The sequence below is a fragment of the Amblyomma maculatum genome, chromosome 7 (assembly GCF_055883805.1).
Source record: "Amblyomma maculatum isolate TAMU_Amacu chromosome 7, ASM5588380v1, whole genome shotgun sequence".
Lineage (NCBI taxonomy): Eukaryota > Metazoa > Arthropoda > Arachnida > Ixodida > Ixodidae > Amblyomma > Amblyomma maculatum.
In genome coordinates this window covers 60,496,975-60,523,711 of record NC_139350.1, presented here as the reverse complement: position 1 = coordinate 60,523,711, position 26,737 = coordinate 60,496,975, and the positions used below count along the sequence as shown (strand labels likewise).

The window sequence follows — 26,737 nt, the reverse complement described above, 5'->3', positions numbered from 1 at the left end:
TGACCCGAAGGAACCGATGGACATGAAACCATCCGTCACCAGAGTCCCATGGACTCTGGTGAAGGATGGTTGACAGCTCCAAGGGAGGCGGATCACCCACGCATCAGACATCGTACCGGCAAGCCGTTCTATTCTTTCTTCTTCCTCTTCTTCAAGCATCCAGACACGCCCATCATCATGCCATGGAATCATCACCGGTAAACTTCCTTGTCTACGATCGGGACAATATAAACAGTAATTTGGAGTATTTCTGGATGTTTTTGAGAGTGAAAATTTTTAATTAGATAAAACAAGAGTTGCAAAAGCAGACAATAACAGTTTTAAAAATTCGATTTTTTAATTTTTTTTTTTTTTACCATTTTTCGCCTGTTTAATGCCGCGTCCCCCTTACAGCGGCTGAGAAACCTTGCAGGCAGACTCGCAAGATAGGTGCCGACGTTGCAATGTTACACGTACACCATTGAGCAACGCTACAGTAGCTTGAATAAGGTGGACGCTTTGTCATGCACACCATGGCAACCTGGTCAAAGCGCGTCAGGGGCGCAGTCCAGTGCTGCTGAAAGCAGCGGTGCTGCGAGAAGGCAGAACAAGGTGCCACACAGCACTGCAAGAGAAAGGAAGCGCAGCAGCTTGTGGCAGCGACTGCTCGCTTGCCAAGGCGAGAGACAGAGAAATATGTTTTGGGGAGTAGTGGTCAGTAGAGCTGACTAAGGCCCAAAAAGCATACAGCCTATGCCAGGGGGTGCTGACAGAGCTTGCAAACAGTGCACCCTGTACCAGCAATGCTGAGGGCAAGTACAACTCGTATCTGCTAGGCAATGATGGCTTACTGCTCTGCTACATCCCCCAACTTGAGGAAGAGGCGGCTGCATTACCTTTCCAAGTAGTGGTGCCGAGAAGGTTAATGGAAACAATTTCTGCAGTACTTTCACAACTCAGTGCTGGCAGGCCATGGCAGCGGCAATACGACTTGCGACAAGGTATGCTGGGTCGCGACCTAACCAGGCATGAGAAAGGATGTGCTACGCTATGCCGTACGTGTCCTGTTTGCCAGGCAGCGAAGCCTCGGCCGGGCAAGCTGGCAGTCATGATGCAGTTGGTAGTTAGCAACTACCCATAGCAAGTTGTCACGTGCGATATCGCGGGACCCCTCCCTCGATCTGCGCAGAAAAGCCAATTTATCCTGGTAATAATGGACAACTATTCAAAGTGGATTGAGGTATTCCCCCTTAGAAAGATTGTGTCAGAACGAATTTGGGAGAAACTTTTGGAGACCTTAACTCGTTTCGGTTTTCCTTCCGACCTAATCACAGACAATGCTTCATACTTCACAAGCAATGTCATTGTTGATTCCTGTTGGGCGCTTCAAATCCCCCACAGGAAAGTGAGTCCCTACCATGCTCCGAGTAACATCACCGAGCAGGTGAATTGTAAGCTGAAGAGTATGTTGGTCCCGACGACCGAGCAGCACAGATTGGGATGCACAGCTGTCCGAACTAGCGTTTGCCACTAGGACTGGGAACAGGTCAGTGGGTATGACACCCGCTCACTTGAATTTTGGAAAAGAGATCGCTTTTCCGCTAGAGAATGCCCTACTCAATGCGGCAGGGAAAGTATGCGGCAAGGCTCCACGAGTATCTTGAGGCAGTGCAGCGCACAGCTCAAGAAAACCTCGATGTCGCGTGCATGCAGCAAGTGGATCAGTACAACAAAGATTGTTGTCACGTTTTCAACACAAGCGACTTGGTATTGAAGAGAGACCAAGGAAATTGGCTCCTTTTCAGAACGACGCGGCCATTGCCCAGGAACTGCAACCTGAACTGAGGACTTTGTGGCACACCCCCACCTGGACCACAGCTGCCGACCGGGCTGCTGTCTTGTATTGCGCGAGACCAAGGTGGAGAGACCAAGTGAAGCCTCTCCGTGGTTACAACCCGTGGTCAGTGCCCCTCCCGCTCAGGGGCTTAATCATAGAAGAACGCGATGACGAGCCTCTAGCCCGCTACACAAATGAAGAGTGGATTGCCTTGTGGACACACTGGTGATATGCCGCACCATCCACGATGCCGGTGCTCTTCACGAGTCACAGGGAGGCAACAGAGCGATGGCATAGAGCATCGGTCTCTTCGACCGCCTTGGTGGCCGTGCTGCCTGTCCAAATGGACAGCGCGGAGGAAGCAGCAGTCTTCTCCAGGCCCACAGTCCAGAGCTGCTAGTCCCAGCAGCTGATTCATTGACTGGGGCAATTCTGGCCAAGCAGGCGGGCCCCCGGCACCACAGCTGGAGGTTACCCTGGCGCTTGGCAAGCTGCACGAGGCAGCAGGTGGCTCTCCAACGAGCTCCACTGTTCCCGCAGATGACGTGGATGCTGACCAGCGATCGAGTGTCCGCTGGCGGAGCCCGGGTAGTATATTGAAGGAAGTGAGAAGACGTAGGGGTCTGCTGCAGCCGTCTGTGAGGGGGAGGCGCTTTCCCATTGTTCCCCTACGCTGCGCCCTAACCTCTTCCCTTTCCCGCGTGGGCTGAGAGTGTACCCACTGGGGCAAGGTGCACTATCACCTAGGGCTTTCCGTCCTTCGTCTTCCTGTCTCTTGCCTGCTACCTTGCTGTCGGCCGCCACCCCTCATGACCTCAGCCCCAGATGGCTGCCATGTAAGCCATAAGCAACTCGTTTATTCTTATGTCCTTCCTTGGCTTATCTGTGCATCTCTTGTGGGCAGAGGAATCGGCCACAAATTTTGGGATAGCAAAAATAGAAAAAAGTTTTCATCCACTTATAATGCGAGAGAGAAAACAGCAGCAAAAGTATTTATTTTCACTACATTTTGCAGTTGCCCCGCAAGGCCTATGCGCTCCGTGCTTTTGCGTCCAATGCCGGCCCGCATCAGGCGTCGAATAATGCCACAAACTATTATGTGCCGCTGCTGGTTCGCTCCCCTTCTCGCGCCGACACGCCTGATCAGAGAATTTCATGTTCTAAAAAGCCAGTAGGGCGCTTCCAGCTCAAATGTGGGACGGCAGTGCATGCTCATTGCCAGTTTGTGTCTAGCACCGCGCGCGTTATGCGTTCCCGGGGTGTGTTCTCAAACTTGGGGTTTTCCAGACTATCGTCATCCGGTACGTGTATTGTCTGCCGAGAGTCCCTTGCTGGAACCTCTTTCAGTACAAACTCTTCTTTGGTACCTCTAAACAGATTCGGTATCCCGCAATTGCTCGAAAGTGGACCAGCGCGCTCCTTGGAAATACTAGTGAAGTGTCAGCGATTCGGCTGTCGGGCATGGCAAGCTTGGCTGGGAGGCACATAAGAGACCCACGCTACGTGCCGAGTGATCCTTTCACCGTCCTACATCTTGCAAGGTGCGATCGACCTCCTTCCGGTCGCGTGCACGTTGTGGGCACACCATGGTCGCGAGGTTAGTGTGGTGAAACCAAAACCCGCAAAACAGCCAACGCCACCGCTAGACAGCGGCTCCTCTCTCTGGAAGCCTGAAGCCAACAGCGCTGATTAATAATGAGGCCGGAACTGTGGGCTTAGGATGAAATTTGTTTAGACTCTGACATGAAGCGGAAATGACGTGATAAACTGAAGAAAAAAAACCTCGTATTATACGTGGGTTTTTACGGTATATCCAACTTAGGCTCAAATCACAGCATCCAATTTTTTTCTCTGAAGACAAATAATGACCACTGTGTTGCTCAGAGAAAATGAAAATTCTTTCAGTGTACTCCCTTGCTCTGGCTGAAGTTTTGCGCAGAGATGGGAATTAGTAATTTTTTTTGTTTTATTCTATGTCTGGCAGGCGTACTTGCCTGATTCAGTTAGAATTGATCATCAAAACCCCATTCTCAGGTGCAATGACAGACCCAGAGAGCAAACTATGGCACCTGTAGTACTGATAGTGGCATCTTGCACCCACTAGAGGAATAAGTGATCTATCGGCTGCCTCCATGGCACAGCATTCATTTCACCAATGGGTACAAGACATTGCAACTAGCACTACTGCTACGGAAAATTGCTGTTTGGGTGTGTTCTCGCCACAAACAAGGATTCGGTAGTAAAATCTGATCCAATCAGGCTAGTTGCCCACCCAACCATAGTATTCGAAACAAATATTACCACTGAATGCCATCTTTACGTAAACATTGAGCTTGACAAACACGCAGATATGGACTGATCACCATAGCACCATGTTGCAACTGTCGGTGGCTGGTAAATAATTTATAAGGATACTTTTCCTTTTCTAATGCCGTTTCTCAACAGCCGAGCGATGGTTGTACCTTCCATGTTCAATATAAATTATGCAAGGCATAAAAAAAGGGAATATTTGTTGTTTCGCCATCTTAATTCACTACAAAGCTTAAGCCAGCCTCTCTCAGGAGCCAAAGTTTCTACAAGTGAATAAGCAGCGATTATATCACAGCTTTTTGATGAACCATGTTTTCTATACTGAACCCTGATGCTACAGCCATTTCTTGGCTACTGACACTGAAAATGAAATAGTACTGCATAAGAAAATTTATTTATAAATTATTCACTGTTTGCAGGCAAATAAAATGCACTGATTACTGAATTACTAATGCCTTATGCACCATTAAAAAGAGAAGCCAAAATTTAGTGCCTATAATTCCTTTAAAAAAAAAAAAACATGTCATAGTGTTATAAGCTGGGAATAAAGCCGACTACAATGCATAAGCCTCAGAGACCAGAAAGTTTCAAATGTTTATCCCTTTTGACTCCTGTTGAATGAAGCTTTCAATCTGCCAAGGCAACATTTGCGGCTATAACCAATGGCATAATCCTGCCACATTTGAGAGGAAAAAAAATGATACATACTGTTTGAAGGCCGAGACTATGTCGTCAACCTTGGATGGGTGGCAGCAAATGACCAGTTTGGATGTGGCCGGGTTGAACAACGAGGACAAATACTGCTTGCCCACACGAACCATGTCTGGTATCTTCACTGCGGCCACCTTCTCCAACAAGGTCCTGCATTTCCCCAAACCCGTGATTGAGTGACTGTCAAACACAGAGGGCAGCACAATCTCAGCGAAAGTTGTCAATACTACAAGGGCACCTTCACACCTTAGATTTATTTAGGGGGGGGATTATAGAAAAGAGTGCTAGTGCGAGGAGGTACCGCGCGGCTGCTGCTTCTGTTGCCATGCCAACAGGCAGATCGAGTGAAGTGGCGAAGCTACAGTTCGCGGGACTGTAAGGGACGAGAGTTGGGGTGTATTTATTACGCGGGAGAAACAAAAATGGAAATTTTGATGACTAATGTTGGAGTGCGTTCATTACGCAAGTAAATACGGTAACTCATCTAAAAAATAGCGGACAAGCGTTGCAGGGCCCCTTTAATGGCTTCTCATAAATGGTGCAGCGATATGCTGAACCGTGATAAACATGTTACGCGTGCTGCGAAATGTGCACTGCAAGGAGCCCTCTTGCAGCCCATTGTAGTGAGACGATTCTGCACCTCCAATAATGCCTCATTGCATCCTGCCTCCTGCATTCAAACTACACAAGTGCTATTACTATTCACCATTACTACACAGGGACTAAAGTTAATCCAATCATTGCATTTTGCATAACTGCGCTCTGCATTTGTACGCAGCTGGCTGTCAGCTGTTTAAAGATGATGACCTGGCCCAAGCTGCCTAAGGTCACTTGACATTCTTAATGCAATACTTTTAGCATGCTGACTGTTGCATAATAATCAATTTGTGCCCATATTAGCCCGCACTCTTCAGGTGTGACTAGGAAGTGCAAGGCCCCTCTAAACTAAGAAGGTAGGGACAATCCATGTTTCAGCTGTCTTCCCTATTTTCCCCCCATTTTCTTTCTCTTCTGCACTGCGCATAACCAAGAGAGGGCATGTGATGCACAGTACGGCTAGCAGCGGTTTTTATTTTTCTACAGAAAAAAGTTAAAATTTGGAGGACACTTAAGCTTCACTTTAAGGTCATGGGGCATCAACAGTCATGACCCCCATCTGTGTCACCCTTTGTGGACCCTCATTCACATGGATAAGTTTCGCTACTTGCTTAATCACTAATCTTTTAATTTGTGCCTTGTAAGACCACCCAATACAAGTATAAATCACTGCTTCAACTAAGGCATATGCGCATGCCTGCATGGCCTACGGGTACTGTGTTAGCTAAACCAGGAGACATGGGTATGAGCAATTTGACTCCCACTTCAAGCATCCAGCATCCCAAAACAGCTGCTTGAGCTGGCAAACTCTGCTGTGCTACATGGTCTTATGATGCCACACAATCTGCCAACCAATTGGCACCAATCACCTGCCAACTACCAGCAGCCAAAGGCATGCTTACGATGCTTTGCTCATAATGCCGACAACACATTTTCTGGACAGCAGGGTCTTCAACGCTCCTGCACTAGAATTCAGCACACGCGCAAGCCAGGACCTTGCCAGAACAGACTGCATTGAGTGGGACAATGTTTTACAACAAAAACTTATTTCTACTGAGGTACAGAAAGAAATAGCATGCGCTGATAACTTCCGACCCTTTTGGAGGCACCACTACCAGGCATCTACGGGCAAGATTTGAGGAGGGAGCTGACCAAAAATGGGATATAGTGGGTGCCCCATTTTCCAGAGGCCACTTACCTGGTGTACGACATGTCAGTGCCACGGTGGTAGGCCAGCATGGACTGGAGGGCCACTTCATTGACATACTTCTCCTTCTGAATGATCTCAAACATCAGGCTGCTGCGGCTTGCTTCAAAGAGCTCTTCGTCCCACTCCTCCTCGCCCCCAACGTGACGTTGCACTATCTGCATGGCCTCACGGTACGCAGCTGACACCAGCGTCGACTTGGTCAGGACAAAGTAGAGCAGGCCATCGCATGGCCGTACGTGGAGGTCATAGTTGTACGACAGTCCTTGTCCCCTTATCTGCCGCCACATGGGACCCTGCGAGGAAGGCCAACAAGTGTTGCAAATGGCTGCCTGTTTGACAATCAGAAAAGCTGGAAATAAAGGCTCACTGCCATAGACTATTGGTAGACCGTATTTACTCGCATAATGCTTGAACTTTTTTTCGCGAAAAATTGATGCTAAGTTGGGGGGTGCAATAATTATGCGGGGAAAACTTTCGAGCAAATATTTTGGAGCGCTAAAAGGAAATTTAAATAGGCTATTGTAAATATAACAAAAACATTACTTTCAAGCAGAACTTATCCTTGTTATAAAAGTACAAGGTCGCCAAAAGCACAAATTGCTAAAGCACTTTTTACCTCACACAGCCTCATCACTCCCTGCATTTCATGGTATAATGCTCACAGCAGACCATAAAGTTCTACTCTTGATCACAGACTTGACCCGAGGCCATGTCGACACTGCAATCGCTGTCTCCAGAGCGTACTATGCAGAACTCATTGACACCGAAGTGCCTGCTGGCAGCGCGGTTGCTATGCTGTAGCGCGTACTCGGAAGCTTTCAGCTTAAAAGCACCTGTATAACTTGCGCACTGCCCCATCGCGATGCGGCACCAAGAACACGGTAGACGGTCGACAAAAACAAGGAACACGGACGGAATGAAGGAACAATGACGAGACGCGGAGACACCTCGCAAAATGGCGACAACTACGACCATCATGGAGGTAAAAAAGAAAAAGACGAGCATAACCTATGATGATGATCTACCCAAGCACGCCATCGTCACATGGTAGTGCGTGAACACGAGGCCAGCTAGGTTCAGTAGCGCTCCAAAGATGGTGCTTGTTACTACTAGCAGACGACTCACGCGGTGGTAAATTGGTGGTGAGATGATTATGTGAGGAAAAAACAATTTACAATTTTTGACGCCCAATGTTGGCGTGCGAGCATTACGTGAGTGCAAGCATTATGCGAGTAAATACGGTATTGTCTTTTCTGGAGTTTAATGCCCTGAGGTGACACATGGGCTATGAGGGCAGTCCTAATGGAGGGCTCTTAATTTATGCTGCTTAGGGTTCTTTAGTGCGTGCCTATATTGCACAGCACATGGGATTCCATTGAAACACAGCTGTGACTCAGTTGCTTGTGACTTTATAAAAAGATCCATAGGAGTTGCAGGCTAGGGCTAACTTTGCACAATGTTCCTTTTTAACTGAAAAGAATTTGTGCTACAATGTGAACCAATTCCTTTACACTAGACTAAGTTTACTGCTACAACTCCCATTCCACATAAAGCTGCCGAATGAAAATTTAAACTCCCAATTTTCCGACAAGTTTCATTATCCAATTTTTTTCTGTAGCACCACCCTATGCTTCATGCAGCTAAGGTAAAACAGTAACTGAACTTTCTTTTTAATTTTGCTAATTAGCTCACTGATGGTAGCTCTTCGCAATGACCGCATCCTAAACAGGTGCCGCTTACTAACTGTGAGATTTGCTAAAAAAAACTTGGAATGGAGAACTGCCTCTCAACTGCAGTTCATTCTACTGTTTTGGTGGCAAATGCCAAAGACGCTGAGGGCAGCCACCTTATAACATAAGTGAGAACAAGGGGCATGTAAATATTAAAAACTTTCGAACATATCGAAACTTTCGAAGATATCTTCATATTCGACTATTTGAATGAATCAAACAATGTGGTTTTGGAAATTAATGGAACCGAATCAATATGTTATGATCTTTTTTTCAAACTTTTCAGGTGACTGGCATGAAGCTTAAATAACGACCACCGTAGAATTTTTCTTCAATGACCGTTCAAACAGCAGGGCCTGCACTAATACAGCGTACAGTCCTGCAGCGGTTAGCATGCGCAAGCTGAAGGATTCAGTGCTGCTATGAGATCCATTTGTGTAGCAGCATTTGGAATGCTCATACACTGCCTGTCAAGATTGGATGATGCAGCAAGGCTTAGGCAAGCTTAGAAACCTTTCGTCTGATGGCTGATCTCCGAGGCCATGGCTCATATGTGCTGCCGTTAGTCTGATGTCCTGAGGCATGGCTCTAGTTTATTTTCGTTCATCATCAATAAGAAAATATTTTCCTACACCTATGGATAGCCACCAGGTGTCAGAGCTGTGCGGACGCGTATCGCATGGGCTCCGCAGTTTTTTCAACTTTTTAGGTGGTCCCTTTTGAGCCACGGTTTTGAAACCGGTACCGAAATATTCGTGAAGTCGAGCGGCACCTGCGGACATCACTTTAGGATTTGGCGAGTGAACGTTGGGCAATTTCGACACGGGCACGGCACAGCCGGCGCCACCACCAGCCCCTCCGCCCATGGCTAGGGCTGACTCCGACACCATGCCGACCAACATGGATCTCTCCGGCCCTGGAGCAGGCCATGTAGTCGAAGAAACCACCATAACTGAAGCTGAACTCCTCGACGGGAGCTGGAAAATGCTTTCTCTGCAGAAGAAATTTGGACGCAAGCCGAAGATTGTTGATCAAGTTGCCACAGGAGCCTCAGGAGGGACGCCAATGCCACAACATTCCTCCTTGCCACAGCATCGACCGCTGCCGGAAGGGGCCCGCCTACATGTACCCTCAAGTGCATCATATGCACTGGGAGGCCACAATGCTCGTAGCAGAAACTGCAAGTACTGGTTTATTAAGTGCACATATGGCAGCAGCGTCGACAGCGGCAAGCAAGGGACCAGCGCTGACACCAGGAAGCAAGGGACGGATAGTCGAGCGGAAGAACGAGGCAGGGCCAGATCCCGGAACCATCACCAACAACAGAACGGGTACAGGGGCCGTTTATCCTCCTTCCCACCCCTGAGTAACGATCGAGGACGGACTTCGTCAGGAAACCACAAAATTTGGAAGAAGAGGAGTTCCAGCCAGGGAAGAAGCCTATCCGTTGGACACAAGTCCGTCAGGTGGAAACAGGACCAGGAAACAGAAGCCCTTCGTAAACAGGTGAGGGAGATGTTTAATACTATACTAGATCTGCAATCCCAGATTAAGGAATACAGCAAGGCAAAGCAGAAAGCGAGCGAGAAAGCGGTGGCATGCACGCCAGCAGTAGCACCAGATTCGATAACGAACGCAGCCCACCCAATGGGAATGTAGTGTAGTGCCACGGGTGCTGCTGCGGGTGAAAGGCAAAACCAAAACGCAATGGATACAGACAAGGCGAACACGGTCAAAAGGCAGGCCCCTCTCGAGAACAAGGAGGATGTTAACCCTTTCGCTGTCACGAACGTACCGGTATGTTTTCGCGCTTCCCCCCACAGTGTCCCTGACGTACCGGTACATTCTTTATCGTGCGTTCAAAATTCCGCGCCTGAGTGCGAAGCTGGCGCACTTGGACAGGCTGCACCATCTGTCAAATCTTTCTACAAGTTCGTATTTTCACCCCGCGTTGTGTTGGTACGTATATACTGAAGAGTATGAAGCGACCCCCCCCCCCCCCCCCCCCCCCCCCACTTTCTTTGCTAGGGGGCACGGTCGCTTCGCATGTGCTACTCTATCATGCTAAGTTATCATGCGGGGCGCGTTTCGCGGCGTGTGCGTGCGGTTATGGGTTCAAGGGCTGTTCTGCCATCATGCACATGTTTGCAGGTTTTTATTTTTATTCTGTTGGCGTGTCTGCTACGACAAGTCACGTTCAGGGGCTCGCGCCGTTGCCTCTCCAATAGGTTGACACATGACTCGATCCTTTTCGCTCTCTTGCCGCGCCCTTGCTTGTGGCTAACAGCAGCAAAGGAGGTTGTTTTAGTCTCTTTCCATCCCCTTCTGTCATCTTTATTTCAGAACGTGCCATATCTCTCAGCTGTGAGGGCAACCGAAAGTGTGCCCTCCGTGCGCACGGTTACTTTCGGACGGCTGACTGTGCGGGACCTTCGACTGCGGACTGGAGCGATAGTTCTTTTGATAAATATGAGCTGGGCTCAGATTCGGACTCTCATGAAGTATCGAGCAGTTTTATACTTACATTATCCTCATTTATCTAATTTATAATCAGGCTGATAATTATGACGATGTCAATTAACAACACCTGCAGAACACTGAAATATGCATATTCCGTTGACTACTTTATTTGTATAGCAATCATAATAAAAAATAAATCGCGATGCTCCTTCCCTGATAGGCTCGTTCCCTGAAATCCAGCCGACACTGGGGGTGCATCACGGCCAGAAACGCTGTCCCAGAACGAGCCAAAGAGGATGCAGGTACCCTCAGTGGAGGGCAGGTCCATTTGAAGACTAGGTCAGACCTCTTAATGCAGCTGAAGGAGAGCATGGATGCTCAGAATGCTAGGATCACCACCCTCGAAAATTGGACGGAGACCAGGATAGCCGCCCTAGAGACCAAAATGGAGAATTTAATTGTGTACATGGACGCGAAAATCGATGAGCTCACGCAGCTCATCTGTCAGAAATTAGGAATTCAAAATGGCGCGCACCAATAAACGTGAACAAATCAAAGTGTGGCATTGGGATTGCAGGGGGTTCGGAAAGAAGAGGGGACATCTGCACATCCACATCCAAAAAGTCTCGAAGCCCGATATAATAGCACAGCAAGAGATTAGGGGATTAATTTCACTAACTGACTATAAGGCACATCATCAGTTAGGCATGGCGGAGAAGCGTGATTTGCTCATTGCAATCCTAGTTCATAGGAATATCACAGCGATCCAGCATGAGATAGATGAAGCTAAGGCTGATTACACCTTAGTAGAAGTGGTACTCAAGAAAGAGGGGGAACAAAACTTATACATCCTTAATGTATACAGCTCTTTTAAAGACAAGACCGGGATATTTCAAAGGCGACCCGAAAGGCACGAAACTGTGGGAAATCATTCAAGACCTAGGCCTAACCATCTTGAACGACGCATAACAACTGACCCGTATAGGCAATAGCGTAAGTAAAGACACGAGCCCTGACCTCACGTTGACGAGGAACTTTTGAAGGGCTGAATGGCTGAATACGGGAGTACTATTGGGCAGCAACCATTATGTGGTCTCAGTTACTTTGACATGGCGCAGCACATACGCAAAACGCCTCCGGCAAGAAAAACCAACTGGGATAGATTCCGTAAAATGAGGGAAGCGGGGACAGGCGGTGCAATTTCCGATTTGGATGCCTGGATAAGCGATCTTAAGCAAGACGCAGGGCAGGCCACCGGAGAGGTGGACACCACCGAAAAACATCCCGCGGCAGACGAACGGCTCATGTACTTATGGGAGGCATGCGCGTCCCTTTTGGGCACATGGAAGTCGGCCAAGTACAACAGGAAGGAAGCTCAGACTCCGCATTTCCAAATTGGAAAGGGAGATTGAAGATCACGCTAATGAACTCAACAGGCAACAGTGGGGGCAGATATGTGATGGATTAAATGGGCAACTAGGAAATAAGAAATCGTGGCTTCTGTTGCGGCACCTTCCAGACCCGACGAAGTCTGTGGCTCGGATGCGCTTGAACCAGATAGTACATCAGTACAATGGGACGGGCGAAGAACTACAAGGACTTGAAGGGCAAATATCTCAACGCAACACTAGATGAGAGGGCACCCCCTCGATATACTGGGGCGGAGAATGAGGCACTAAACGCGGATTTCGCCAGCACAGAGGTGATAGCTGCGATGGAGAAACTCCAGATGACCTCAGCGGTGGGGCCCAGATGGAATAACTAACGAACAAAACCTTAGAAATCTGGATGAAGCTTCGGTCCAGGCTTTAACAGGCTATACGAACAAGTGCTGGAAGTGGGGAAACCTTCTGCCAGCTAGAAACATGCAAGAGTCACTTCTATACCGAAACCCAGAAAAAAGCTCGGCATCAAACACTTTCGACCTATTTTCCTTACGTCGTGCCTGGGTAAGCTCATGGAGCACATGTTTCTGACGCGTTTGCAGAACTACGTAGAAACCTATGGCCTCATGCCGCACACAATGATCGGATTTAGGACGCATCTGTCCACACAGGACGTGATGCTTCAACTCTCTAGAGAAATCTTAGGCTTGGGGAACGGTCACGGTATGAGGGCCATCCTGAGGTTAGATTTGAAGAAAGCGTTCGATAACATCTCCCATGAGCTATACTATCCAACATCTCGAAACTAAACGTAGGGTAGCACACCTACGCGTATACTATAAGAGATTTTTTGTCCAACAGAACTGCGGAGCTTACCATAGGGGAACTCAAGTCGGAACGCACATCACTGGGAAACAGGGGCACGCCGCAGGGGTCAGTGTTATTCCCTTTTCATTCAATGCTGCGCTGATCACGCTCCTTAAAAAGCTCGACTCCATATGTATTATTAGACACACCCTGCATGCTGATGACGTGACGATTTGGACGAGTCAGGAATCAGACGGACAAATCAAGGAAGCCCTACAAAAGGCGGACGTCGTAGACACCCACGCTCATTGGGCAGGGCTGGAATGCTCCCCACAGAAGTTGGAACTGTTGGTCATCAGTAATAACAGAAGGGCTTGTAATAAAACAAAGCCGAACAGGATACAGCTAGAAATCCAGGGAAACAAAATATCGGAGGTAGAAACAATACGGGTGCTTGGGATGTTTATACAATCCAACCAGTGCAACAAGGTTACGCTGGAAAGGTTGTCGACCTCGATCTAACAGACCATACAGCTAATTAAACGTGTGGCGACTAAGCGACAAGGTATGGGAGAGTGCGACGCATGTAGGCTCGTTCAGGCTTTTGTCCTCAGTCGGCTCGTGTATGCCACCCCTTACCTGGACCTCAAAAAGGCCGATAGTGAAAAATTGAATAAGGCCGGCCTAACAAAGTGGCTCTCGGTCTCCCCAGAAACGCGTCCACCACGGGACATCTGTCACTAGGGGTCCACAACACCCTCGAAGAGCTCATTGAGGCACAATTGACATCGCAAGAGCAGCTGCTGAGGCAAACTAAGGCGGAGCTGTGTATTATGAGAGGCATAGGTATAAGGGGCGAGGACCCTTCAAGCCAGGTGATTTTGCCGGTAAAGGTGCGCGAATGCATTTGGGTCAAACCACTCGCCAAAAACATGCAAGCGGATCGCCACGAATGTCAGAGGGGGGCCAGGACGAAGACGTTAGGCAAAAAGTATCAAGGGGATGATAGTGCCGTGTATGTTGATGCGGCAAAATACAACATCACAGGAAAGAAGGCTTTCGCTGTGAGCGCGGTGAGCATCTTCCGGTGGTGGTCACGGGCTGAGTAGAAGAGGCAGAAGAGGCAAAAGAGGCTGGAATAGCCCTAGGAATTGTTAGAAACGGAACCAGAACCATTCTCAGTGATTCCAAAACGGCACTTCGCAACTTCGCCAGGGGTCAAGTCTCCGCCACTGCATTCAAAATTCTTAGCGCGTTACCAAAAGATAGGAACGTAGTGGATCTCGTATGGGTCCCGGTTCACTCGGGCGTCCCGGAGAACGAGGCCGCGCACCAATATGCTCGAAGTTTTGTCAGCCGAGCTGGTGAGGGGATCTCAGACACGGGTGCCCGACGAGGTGAGTCCCTGGATAAGTACCAGGCCATTACCATGTATTACAAAGAGCTCAGGGCGAGCCTGCCTCCTCCGCACGCTTCGCTTAGCCGAGAGCAGTCTACCAAGTGGCGGCTGCTGCAAACGCGGCCGCAGCCAAACCCCTGGACGTATGCAAAAATCTTTCCAGACTTAGTAAATCCGTACTGCCAACTGTGCGGTGAGCCTGCCACCTTAGACCATATAATCTGGGACTGTGCGGAAGATCCGCCTCCAGCAGATCTAGTACCATCTCCCTTGCTGGAACACTTGGGAGCTGTTCTCGCCAGCCAGGACCCAGACGTCCAGTCCCGGGTCTCGGCAAGAGCGCAAGAGGTTGCTGACAGACTTAAACTGCCAGCCACCTGGAGCAGCTGAATGCGACCGAAGGCAAAAATCATCTAAATCGCTGACAAATAAAGTCTTCTCTCTCTTCCTACACTTCTAACTTGACGTTCATAGCGTTAACATACTGCATTTCTGCTACAGTCCCTTAACAGAGGTCAGGGTTGCATCTTTTAACTGCTGTAGACCATATAATCTGGGACTGCGCGGATGATCCGCCTCCGGCAGATCTAGTACCATCTCCCTTGCTGGAACACTTGGGAGCTGTTCTCGCCAGCCAGGACCCAGACGTCCAGTCTCGGGCCTCGGCAAGAGCACAAGAGGGTTTCTGACAGACAAACTGCCAGCCACTTGGAGCAGCTGAACGCGACCAAAGGCAAAAATCATCTAAATCACTGACAAATAAAGTTTTCTCTCTCTTCCTACACTTCTAACTTGACGTTCATAGCGTTAACATACTACAGTCCCTTAACAGAGGTCAGGATTTCATCTTTTAACTGATGTAGCCTTAACTAACTTATGCTATCTAAACATACTATGCATAACTCATTTTGCATGATTACTTGCAAAAATACCAAATATTAGTACAGATATTCAATATATATTCAATTTGTCAGGCAAGCTACACTATTCACATTTAATTAGTAGTTTGGCAAAAGTACAATCAGCACGCCCCTAGTAAGAGCAACTAGTTACACAAAAGAGAGGTAGTCAGCCATATCACCACTAGCTAAAGCAGTGATTCAAAAGGAACGCTACAACCTCAACATAGAAATGTCTTGCCTTCAAAGTAACGCTAGAGGGATAGGATAACTCTCTTGAAATTGTCAGCTCAAGTACTTGCCCATTCCTATGACTCTGCTCTAACAGAAGGCTTTCATTTCTCAGGGAAAGGCTTAACAAGTGCCACAGATATATGCACCAGGCCTTCAAAGCCCTTTGTTTGCTGCGTGCCACACTTAAACAAAACATGCAGCCTAAGGTGGAGAAATAGTTGTCTCCGATAGCAGTGCGACACCAGGTGCGACGTCACACTTGATTCAACTATTTTTCCACCTTAGGCTGCATCTTAGGCTGCATGTCGTGCACTGCAAATGACATGAGCTGCACAACTGAGACTTGCCTCCAGCTGGACGAGATACTGGATGAGCACAAGCAGTGGAGGAAGGTCAGGGCTTGTGTAAGAGTTGAGGCTTGGAGTGCACTGGGTGAGGAAGGCAGACTCCACCGATCCAGCGGATGTGATCACGTCGCGTGGAAAGCCTGGTGCATTGTTGCGCAGCAGCAGAGTGTGACAAGGCACCTGAGGAGAACTGTCCCCCGGACCGCACACAACACGGCAGAGTTAAATTGTAGTGTATTCCTGTTATAAATCCACTCGCAAAAAGCACAGCACAATTTCCGCCTCTCCCTACTTGATAACAAAATAACTTCGCAAATAAAAGCATACACTCACTTGCAACTAAATCTACATTAAACAACTGCACGGCCCAAAAACCAAAAAATACATGCCACTTTCAGTTTCTAGCACGGAGCAGACATACTAGAAGCAAACAATACTGACTTGTACAATACTAACTTGTGCTATCCAAGCATTTTCATGGCAACAAAAACAGCCTCTTGAAAGACAGCGAGCAACTCGCGGCCTAATAGAGTAAAATATCCTGCAAATGGTTAAAGTGTACCAGAAAAAATTTGCTGTGGTTTAGCTTTGGCTAAACGTGTATGGAAGTGGAAGCTTGTTTTGCCTGCTACATTATTCCTCTATCATGCCCTATCAGTTTAGGGAACTACACTATCAGGGATACTTAAGCTCAGCCTTTAAGTGCATGACACAAGAGCATAAGCTACAGCCCATATATGAAGTCCCGCTTTAACCAAGTCCATGTGTTCTAGGGGTAATGTGAATGCAAAGGGTTCTAGCAGACAGATTCTAATATCCCCATATCAAAAATCGAAAGATCTCTTATCTGTATTGAGAGGAAGAGGGCACGTTCAGAACACAGGGACAGTGTCCAATGAATACTAATCGAAACACAAGCAGCAACAGCACGCATAAAAGGCAAATTCTGCAGAGACGTCTGCACGCCGCCTCCAAGTGGTCTCACTACTCCTCCGCAGCCGCTCGACGCAAACTAATCGGCGAGACGCCACTGCCATTTTCCCTCTACGTCATAGGCGCACCGTTGTAGTTTAATGTGAAACCATTATTAGCCCCTTTACACGCAATTCTGTTCGTGATCACTGTTGGTTGTGATGGTTCCGAAAGATGAGCTATCACGGCATCGACAGATATAGCGCAGCTCGGTACCATGAGATATGCAGCTGAGCGCAATACAGGAGGATCAGATGGCATGACGTTTGGGTAAAGCTGCAGAAATAATCCTTCACCGCCAAGTGCGCTAAGTGGCCAGTGAGCTTCTACATCTACTGCAGCTGCAAACCGCTGCCAGCCGCCGCCAAATTTGCTGCCTACAAGGAATCATCGACCACCATGTCTTCACAAGTCCAAACCCGCAGGCAGATACCACTTATTGGCAGATATCACTTATAGGAAGATTTAGGGCAATGATCGTATAGTCGGAAAGACTTCTTCCATACAAATCGGAAGGGTTGGCAGGTATGTATCACCCTCCCATATGAAAGGAGCGACCTGAGTTGACAGCTCCTGCCCGTGGCATAGGGGTAATGTGAATCCAAATGTCATGGCAGGCTGATTCCAATGTCGCCCTGCCACATGAAAGGAGCGGTCCGAGTTGGCACTCTTTCACGCACCCACCAACACTGATGCTGAAGGCTCCATCCAGTTGGTGTCCATAGTGAAGCTTCTGCTTCAAAAAAAAATTTACCAAGTCCATATGTACTGAAGGGAACTGAAATCTCTTGAAATTCTGCTGAGTAACACATGAAAGTACAATAAAACTGCATTATCAGAAGTCATCAGGACTACGAAAAATTTGGAATCAACTGAAATTTCGAATTAACTGAGTGCAGCAAAAAAACGAGTGGGACAAGAGCAAAGAATTTTGTAATGAAAACCCATTGCCTTTCTTGACCAAACTTTGAGACTGGGTTGTGTCCTTTTTGCGTAAAAAAAAAAAAAAAAAAAAAAACCCAACTGTCGGCTTTTGCTGTTTAGTCCCGCTGTTGCAATTTGCTTTCTAGTTTTCTATGAGATACCATCGCAGGCGCCAGTGCACTCAAAGCAATAGAGGCAAAACCGCGCTATTGCAAAGAAGCCAGAAGCTATCTGAAGCCAGTGGAGATAAAAAGCGGAAGACTGGTGCTCTCCGCTGCCTTCCACACTGACCATACTGGCCCAAATGACCAGCAGCAAACCGAATGGTCTTGTAGCTTCAGATTCCATCACGATGTAAACCCCGGATATAGGAGTTTCTTCTCGCACTATGTAATGCTCGTCTGAGGGGGTGGCCGCCAGCACGTACGAGCGGGGTAAATAACACACAATCAGACTTTTTTTTTTTTTTTTTTTTTTTTTTTGCAGCTGATTTGGTGGGTGACCCCAATTAATTCGGATGGCCTTTTCCCAAAGAAGCACTGTGAAGTTGGGAGAGGTGGGAGATGTTTTGATGCTAGTGCCTTTGCCAGACACTGCCTTGACCACGGCGAACCACTGTGGGCATGTTACTTTGTAACCAGTAACGATGGTTTTGTTGCAGTCAGGCATGTCTTCTCTGCAGATATGTGCTGAGCAGAGAAAACATGCTACGCCATTCTACGGTGCTGCGTCATGGTTCCGAGTGGCCATCACTTCACCGCTTTTGCAACAAATTCGAGATTGCACATTCCCGCAGCCAAACCTTCGAATTATACGGTAAAGATTACATAAAAAATTGTGGGTCCCCAGAAATTCTTTGAATTATCCAGGATTTCAAATTAACAAAGTTCAGGCTGTTAGGGCTTTAGCCTAATTTTTCTGAAGCAAAATTTCAATACAGCTGCAAACAATTTATAACTGCAAATTTTTAAACAGCATCACCAGTAATGTTATAGGAACAAGCTAATTTCAGTCTACATTTGATTGAAGCTCCAATGTGCAAAGCATTCACTTGCAGATTCTCTGGTTGATGGAAAAGAAAGGTACTGTAGTGCTTAATATGAGTTGCAATATACTACGTCACATGGTGGCCACAGCGCATTGATGACACATAGTGCAACTACAAGCGGCATACTGGAAAACGAAATGGTTTGGCTTGGTTTGGTTTATGGGGTTTAACGGCCCAAAGTGACTCAGCTATGAGAGACACCATAGTGGAGGACTCCGGAAGTTTCAACCACCTGGGCGTTTTTTAACGTGCACTTACATCGCACAGCACACGGGCGCCTTGCTTTTCAATGCTGGCAATGTAGGCGGGTTTTGCATGGGCGTGACTCTGTCGGCGCTTAAAAGAGGAACTATTAGGTGTATTGGAAAAAGAATGGTACCATCGGATAGAGCATCAAGGAAAAGTGTGCAAGTAACAAAATGATGCAGTGAAATGCCGAAATGTTTGAATGTGAACGAATGGGAAAGGGCGTGATTTGCGTGCACAAATGGGTGGGAATGTTTGGAAAGTTTGTGAAGAGGGGTAATAAACCAGCTGCAGTCTGAAAAATTCCGAGAGCACTGCAGAATCTGCAGCGCAGATATGCGAAAGCCTGAGAATTTCTGCTGAACACACAGTGCGTCCCTTGCTGAACATAACAAGCGTTCTGTTGAACACATCAAAGTTTACCAGCATTCTATAATTGTTTTACAGGAAAGGAAAGACGCAGTATCTATCACTCCTGGAATCCTGCTGACACACCTCGTGGACAACACAGCAACGCTCAGGCTTACGCATTTCTCCAGTGCAGATTCTGCAGCAATCTCAGAAAATGTTTTGCCTCCATCAAAAAGCGGCTGCCGTGGCCAGGATGAAAACGGAAGAATAAGGGCTCTACCATTCCAGCAATCAACAGCTCCTACCTGCCTACTTTCCATGCTGTCTGTCCTTGGCACTTACTACCAAACTATCATAATTTCTGGCTTACATAAATGCCTGGAAGCATTTCATCTCATTCCACAGATTTTCTGGTAACACTATTCAACCAGTCAAGTGGATGCAGCTAGCACAGAACCGGGTTAAGTGGAGAAATATGGGAGAGGCCTTCGCCCTGCAGTGGGTATAATCAGGCTGATGATGATGATGATGATGATGATTCAACCAGTAAAAAAAAAAACACTCGCGAAGACTTTGCCATGTTACATAAGTTGCAAAACTTAATGAGAGCAAGCAGAACTGTTGTCTCTTAAAAAACCTTTGCTCTTTCACTTGTCCCTAGGTTCCTTCACAGAATGGATGAGGCAGGAAGGATGTGCACACAGCTTATGAGATGCGTTTCAAAGGTTTGGACATGTTGACAGCATGTTACATCCAATAAAAGGTTTGAAGCCATGCACTGGCATACAGTCGACTCCCGGCACAATGAACGCTGCTTGAACAAAATTTTTGCCATAACGAAGCATTTTCCATTTCCCGCAAAGCCCTAATGGGAAATAATGTTTTAAAAATCCTTCCAAAGTGAATTATTTTGTGCGAACACATTCGCTTCAACAAATTTTTTGCAAGCTTTCGCCGTTAAGTGAGCCGTCCGTTTTTAAAATTTGGGGGCTGTACAACTTGGCTCACCTTCGGCGCAGTCGGTTGAAGACAAATCCAACCAAGTCCACTGCAACCAGTGCCCTCACAATCACGTCACATCGCCGGCATCGCAGCAGCATTTTCTCGTGTGCCATACATGAGGATTATCGAAAATAAAGTCTCAGATTTCTGTCAGTCACTACAATGTTGAAGACACCATCAACTAAAAAACTAATGTTTCTTTCACTTCAAGATAAGGCAGCCATCATCGCCCAAGCAGAAGAAAGAAGGCGTGCATTGCAGCGGACTTCAGCACTGCTCCGAGTTCGGTTTCGATTTTGTGAGGCAAGGACAGCGTAAGCAAGGCACTTGCGTCAGGAACGCATGACGAGCTGGACAAGGCTGTCTACACTTGGTTTGTCGACACTCGAGCGAAAAACATCCCACTCAGTGGGCATATAATGCAGCAGAAGGTCCTTAGATGATTTCAAGGCTAATACGGGGTGGCTGAATCACTTTAAAGCTTGGCACAATGTCGTCGAAAAGGTTTTGTGCGGTGAATCTACTTCAGCGGACAAGGAAGGTGCCTCAGCATGGGCTACGAACAACTCTCCTGACTTGAGTCGTTACAGTCATCTGATATATACAGTTAAACCTGGTAAATTGTAAATGAAATTGTAAAATGTCCGCAATTTTTCGCTACATCCAGGTTTTCCTTACATGCAGTTTTCGCGCGAAAAACCCAAAGAAGTCGTGACCGTGTGACGTCACGACAGATCGAGAGACGGGGACCCAGCTAGCGCCATCGATGGCGGAGGTGAGGCTTCACAGGCCGGCTGCGCCACTGCAGAGAAAAAGCGCTCGCTAGAGCGGGATAAAACGGGGGGCTGCAGCTGCGCTCCTCTCAGTGCGCTATGTAGGATGATGTGTACAAGGCGGTGCTGGAACGATCTGCTGCGGCCAAGCGACAGCGCCGTGCCGAAGAAACAGAAGAGCACGCCGGTCAAGATCGCTTGATACCGAACAGCCAAGTGAAACTTCGGAGACAAGTTTCATGGACGCTCTTAATGCTGAAGATGTTGGTGAAGAGTCTATGAATAGTATGGAGCGACACAATGTCAAGAGAAGAAAATGTTGTGCTGAAGAAACGTCGGAATAGAGAGAAGAGCGGCTTACTTTCGCAACCTTCCAGGCTTATTTTCTTGGCGTGGCAACCAGCATCACCACAGCTCCAGAAGACAGCATACTACCGTTACCGACCCCAGCGATTGATACGGCATGGAGTTCACTTCAAGAGACCAGGAGCATCACTACTGACATACAGCTGGAAGATTTCCTTGGCGTTTATGGGGAGGTGGTTGTCCGCAAGGAACTAAATGATGAGGACATTATAAAAAGTGTCCGTTCAGTAGAAGAACCGTCCGATGATGATGACTGCGTCCAGGATAAAACTGCCTCAGCGACCAACTGATAGGTGATGAATCCGACAATTCCTTGGCACACATGATGATGACTTTGCCATGGATCTGTTATCACAGTGCGAGACACGCGTGACGACGCTGCTGGCGGTGAAATCAAAGTAAAAAAAAGCTAACAGATTTCTGGAAGCAAAATAGTGTGGTTTCACGAGCCATATTTTGTCTTTTTTTTTTTTTTGGAATTCTCAAAAACGAAAGAGACCTTAGAGGAACTCGCCATTTTCACGGAGAATGACGCTGGATCGGTCAACGACGGGAAAAAAATGTCCCTAAGTGAACCATCGATGTTTACAAGCATCTCATCGGCAGCACGCTCCGTCTGCTAGCGCCGTAAATATGTGCACCACTTTTCTGCACCTCCTCCTCGGAGGGTGCCACGATTCTTTGCACCAGAGCGGCACCACGACTGCACCAAAATCAATCGCAGACGGTGATGCAGGAAATACTGCGAGTTGTGCGCTTTGGTGCAGCGCACCTGAACTGGTTCCCGCTGTGCAGAGAACCATAGCTGAATCGAACGCAGCTATTGACAACAGTAGTCGCCATGTTATATGAGGGGTGTCCGATAAGTAATGTCCCTTATTTACTCCAAAACTGGCAATTCAAAATTTATGGAATTCATAGCTATTGTAGCCACATATCTCGTGAAATTAAGATATTTAATGTGATCTCATCTAATTTGTACAGTTATCACTGGTGGACAAGGGTACGCATGCCTTCTCTGCAAAAGCTGTTAACACTATAACGGCAGAGGGCCAGCTCGGTAGGAAAAGCAGCTTCGGGCACGACTGTATGATCCTGACAGATCAAGATGGGTCACGTCATGATGTCACACGTAGGCACGCCACTTAAAAGAAAGAAATAGGAGGTCAAGTGTTTGAAATGAACCTCTGACCCTTCAATCAAGTGTCAGACATACTACCCCCTACACCCAGAGGCACGTTCCTCCAAATGAGTTAATGGGGGACACAGGTCTCTCTGACCAAAAAATCGCGAAAAAAAATCACATTTTAGAAAATGTGATTTTCGAAATCAGTAGCTCATTATCTACCTAAGTTTTCATCTCTAGGATCAGTATTTTAGTCACAGTGCCAATTTATATAATCGATGTTGCCCGAATTTGGCCCGAAAACGGCCACCGAAACAACCATTTTCCGCGAGGCGTAGCTCCCACTTCGTGCTCGGCACCGGAGCCATCTTGGTCTCATTTGAAAGAACCGCCTTTCGTCTTCATATTGCCCCTCTGCTGTTTCCATCTGCCCATTGGTCGGATAAAAAATAGCAAAAAAGGAAACATGGCATTCGTAATCCCATTGGCTTTTGGGATGCATGTGATGGCAGGGCGTCACCACATTGGTGGAGCTGGCTGGCGGCGTCTGTTTGGCGCGCCTGAGCCACGGGGAGACTGCGAAGATGTGATGCCGGCGGCCAGTCATGTTTGGTTCAGAACCGCGAGGTGCATTCACGGCAAGAGTTTGGAAAAAAAGAGAAAAAAAAGTGTTGAATATAATCATCTCAAGTGATGCCCTGCCTGGGCTGTGTGTGTTCAGGCTGAAGAAAGTCGCGCACCGAACGATCGAGCGTACGAGCCTGAAGTAGGCCTAGCGTGTTCCCCAGCACGGGAGACTACTACTACTGCCAGCGGTCGTACCCACAGTGATATTGCAGGCCGCAGATGGGTAGAAAGATAAGCTCAAAACAGAAAAAGCTCTAACTCGTGGCAACTCCAGCAATGAAACGGTAGTCCGATTGTTTTCATGATGATGGCGGCAGCGCGGCAGACAGTCCGCTTGGCGAGCCAGAGTTCACGATCATCACATGTAAACAATTTGCAGAGTCTGGCGAAGTGTAAAACACACAGCGGCAGTATTCGCGTTGAAAAAGGTGATCGTGAGTGAATGCGCTTGCTTCCCGTGCAATGCAGAACACTGGGAAGCAGCAAACAGTTCCAAATGACATTTTTTTCCTTGCAATAACGCAATAAAAAAAAAAAAAAAAAAGGTCGCTGCCTGCATGCAACTCGCGCAGCCGAAAAAGTGCAACTGAACGTGCTGCAACTGCAAATCAAAATGAAAGAGGCGACATTTGGACGTTGCAAAACAAAGAGACTACATCCCTGAAGGTTTCTAGTCATTTTAAATTGTAAATGTATGCATTGCACCAGTAAATTAAATAATCCCGTTTCTACTTTTGCTCTTTTCTCAAAACATGCATTGTCGGCCACTTGCAGTTTTGCGGCCCCAATATCTCTGCCCACAAAGCACATAGAGCTGAAATTCTTTTTGCAATGGGAAGCTGAATGTATGTTAAGTGAAAAATGTTGGAAGCAGATTTTTTCTTTTTGAAAGCTAAAATTATTTTGATGAGTTTATTCCCACTTGGTACACCCACTTTATACTGAAATTAATAAGGCTGCAAAATGAGTGCTAATTAATATATTGGGAAACTGCTCCCAACATTTCATTCTTTGCTCTTCTGGCTACCTAACTATGCCTTAATTTTAAGTTTTAACAACCCATTATTTCAGTATTTATGCCTTAAACAATGAAAGTTAATTAGTAATTACCTTGCAAACTAATTGGGCTACAGGAAAAAGGTTTGCATATTTGAAATCAGCAAAAAAAAAAATGCAGTAAGGTTGTGAATTTTTATTACAATTTGCCAAAGAAAAACAACAATAGCTCTAAAACCCATGTCCCCCCTTAAAGGGACACTGTGGCGATTTTCAAACGTGCTAATACAGTGAAAGCTCGTTAATTCGAACCTCGATAATTCGAATTTTCGGATAATTCGAACTAGACTACTTGGTCCGGCCAAGCTCCATAGAGATCTGTGTATAAAAAAGCCCATTAATTCGAACGCGAGTCGGTTCCACTACGGATAATTCGAACTACGCACCGCCGCGTCTGGGCGGCTTGGCGCACATCACGCGGCAAAAAAAAAATAATAAAGAAACACTTCCGCGATCGGAAGGCATAGTTAAAGGCTACGCAGGTCCAAAACGGGGACAGAAGATGGAACTAAGTAAAACCAAGGAAAAGTGGGTAAAACTTAAATGACGCCATGACCGGCGCGGCGGGCGGCGGCGTTGGAGGGAGGGGACGGCGGCCGCGGCAAGGTCAGTGCATGGGCGCGACGGCGGCGGCTGCCTGCTCTCTTCTGCGCAACGTAGCTCGGAACTAAATACTCGTTAATTCCAACCCTCTTAATTTGGAAATAGAGATAAGTACTGTTGGCGCGGTGCCAGCCAACGCCCATGAAAGGCTATGATCTCAGACGGGCACTACGGGTTAAACTTTTCTTTTTTTTTTTTTTCGAAAGCCATCCGTCCTTCCAACCATCTGTTGTCAACGGAAGTACGCAAGTCAGTTGCGATTATAACGCTGCTTCAAAAGCCGCTTGCTGCTGCTATCGCGCCCGCCCCAGTCGCTCATAGCATGATAAAGCGAATGTACTGAAAAGGAGGCTTACACAACCGGACAAGCGCTGGCACTTTGCCAAGTTCGCTTCCCCCCACCCTGCTGGAACTAAAGTCAAAAGATAAACACGCTGTTATCGCTGCGCAGCATCTTGGCCCACTGCCAAGAAATATGTTGTGGACCGCCACGGCGCCAAACGAAGGACGCGCTAACGTCTGACGCCTTTATATTTTTTTTTTTTTTTTGGGGGGGGGGGGATTCATTGGCACAAATCGGGGCTGGGTGGGTTCATTATGCGAGCGGGTTCGTACGTGACTAAATACAGTACATTTACAGTAATACAAATGGTTCTTGTCAGTTTTTTCCGAGGCCATTCGATAATTCGAACATCGGATAATTTGAACTTTTTTCCCGGTCCCGTGAAGTTCGAATTGACGAGCTTTTACTGTACTCTAGATTTTTGAAATGGATTATTTGTTGATCACGTCTGTGAAGTTTTTTTCGGTGATGCATTAAAAACCTGCGCAAGTGCCGAATGAAAGCATGCAATTCAAATCTACGCCCCGCACAACTGCTACAGAGGAGGAAAGCAGAGAAAGAAATCTCGCTTCTCCATCCGCTGTGACTTCAATTTGAGGAGCCAGAGGAATTCAGAGTCACCCAAGGGAGCTTTCGGCGTGCACTGTTAGTCTTGCGTGTGTTGCGTATATGCAAAACGTGTCAACTTAGTGTTATGTGCCCAATACAACACAGCTCTACATGTGTTCATATGCATGAACAGCTGTGGGCACGATGATGTCGTCTTCCATCGTTTCTCCCAATGTCAAAAGCTCGCAGCACAATGCGATGCTGTAGAGAAGAGAGATAAATTCAAGCCGACAAAAGGAAACATTCTACTCGAAGCATTTTCGTGACTGTGACTACGTGCAGTTTGGTCCTAATGCAATTTCTTAGGGCTTTGTCAAAAAGTAATGGCTGAACCATGATGTGGTTCCTTCTACGTCTTCGGACAAAAGAATTGTGCCAGTCACTATGCCCTAGAACAGTGTTTATTAAAGGAAGAAAAGGGAGGTACGGCTTGTACTTCTGAGCGAAATTTCCTTTGATGAGTCCAAGCAAGCAATCATCGAAGTTGTTCATATATGGCCTCATGACTTTGCACCCGTTGCTACCTTGTCATTTTACATATTCCTGTCTTGTTTGGGGATGCAAATTGATTTAGAGCTGAAACCGATGAGGCTCTTGTAAGAAGACACATTTCAGAACATGGTTTTCTCATGAAGGTATGGGTGCGGAGGAGCTGCAGCTTGGCTTTCAATATACATCAGCAGTCAATTCACTAAACTTATACTGTGAGCGTACGAATAAAAGGGAAAGGTTCTCTACGTCTTCTAAATGTCCCATAAATCAAGCAGCATTCTGCGCATGTTTGAC

At 47.1% G+C, this 26,737-nt stretch overlaps 1 protein-coding gene across 1 annotated transcript in view; it reads right to left on the bottom strand.

Moving 5' to 3' along the window:
* LOC146183537 (uncharacterized protein C05D11.1-like) overlaps positions 1-26,737 on the bottom strand; it is a 111,653-nt gene that overhangs the window by 16,910 nt on the left and 68,006 nt on the right. Inside the window, exons 18-20 of the mRNA XM_084609132.1 lie at positions 15,906-16,095; positions 6,633-6,937; positions 4,835-4,987 (exon numbers count right to left, since the gene is read on the bottom strand). Of these exons, the coding sequence (XP_084465258.1) occupies positions 4,835-4,987; positions 6,633-6,937; positions 15,906-16,095 (648 nt within the window). The remainder of the gene's footprint in view (positions 1-4,834; positions 4,988-6,632; positions 6,938-15,905; positions 16,096-26,737) is intronic.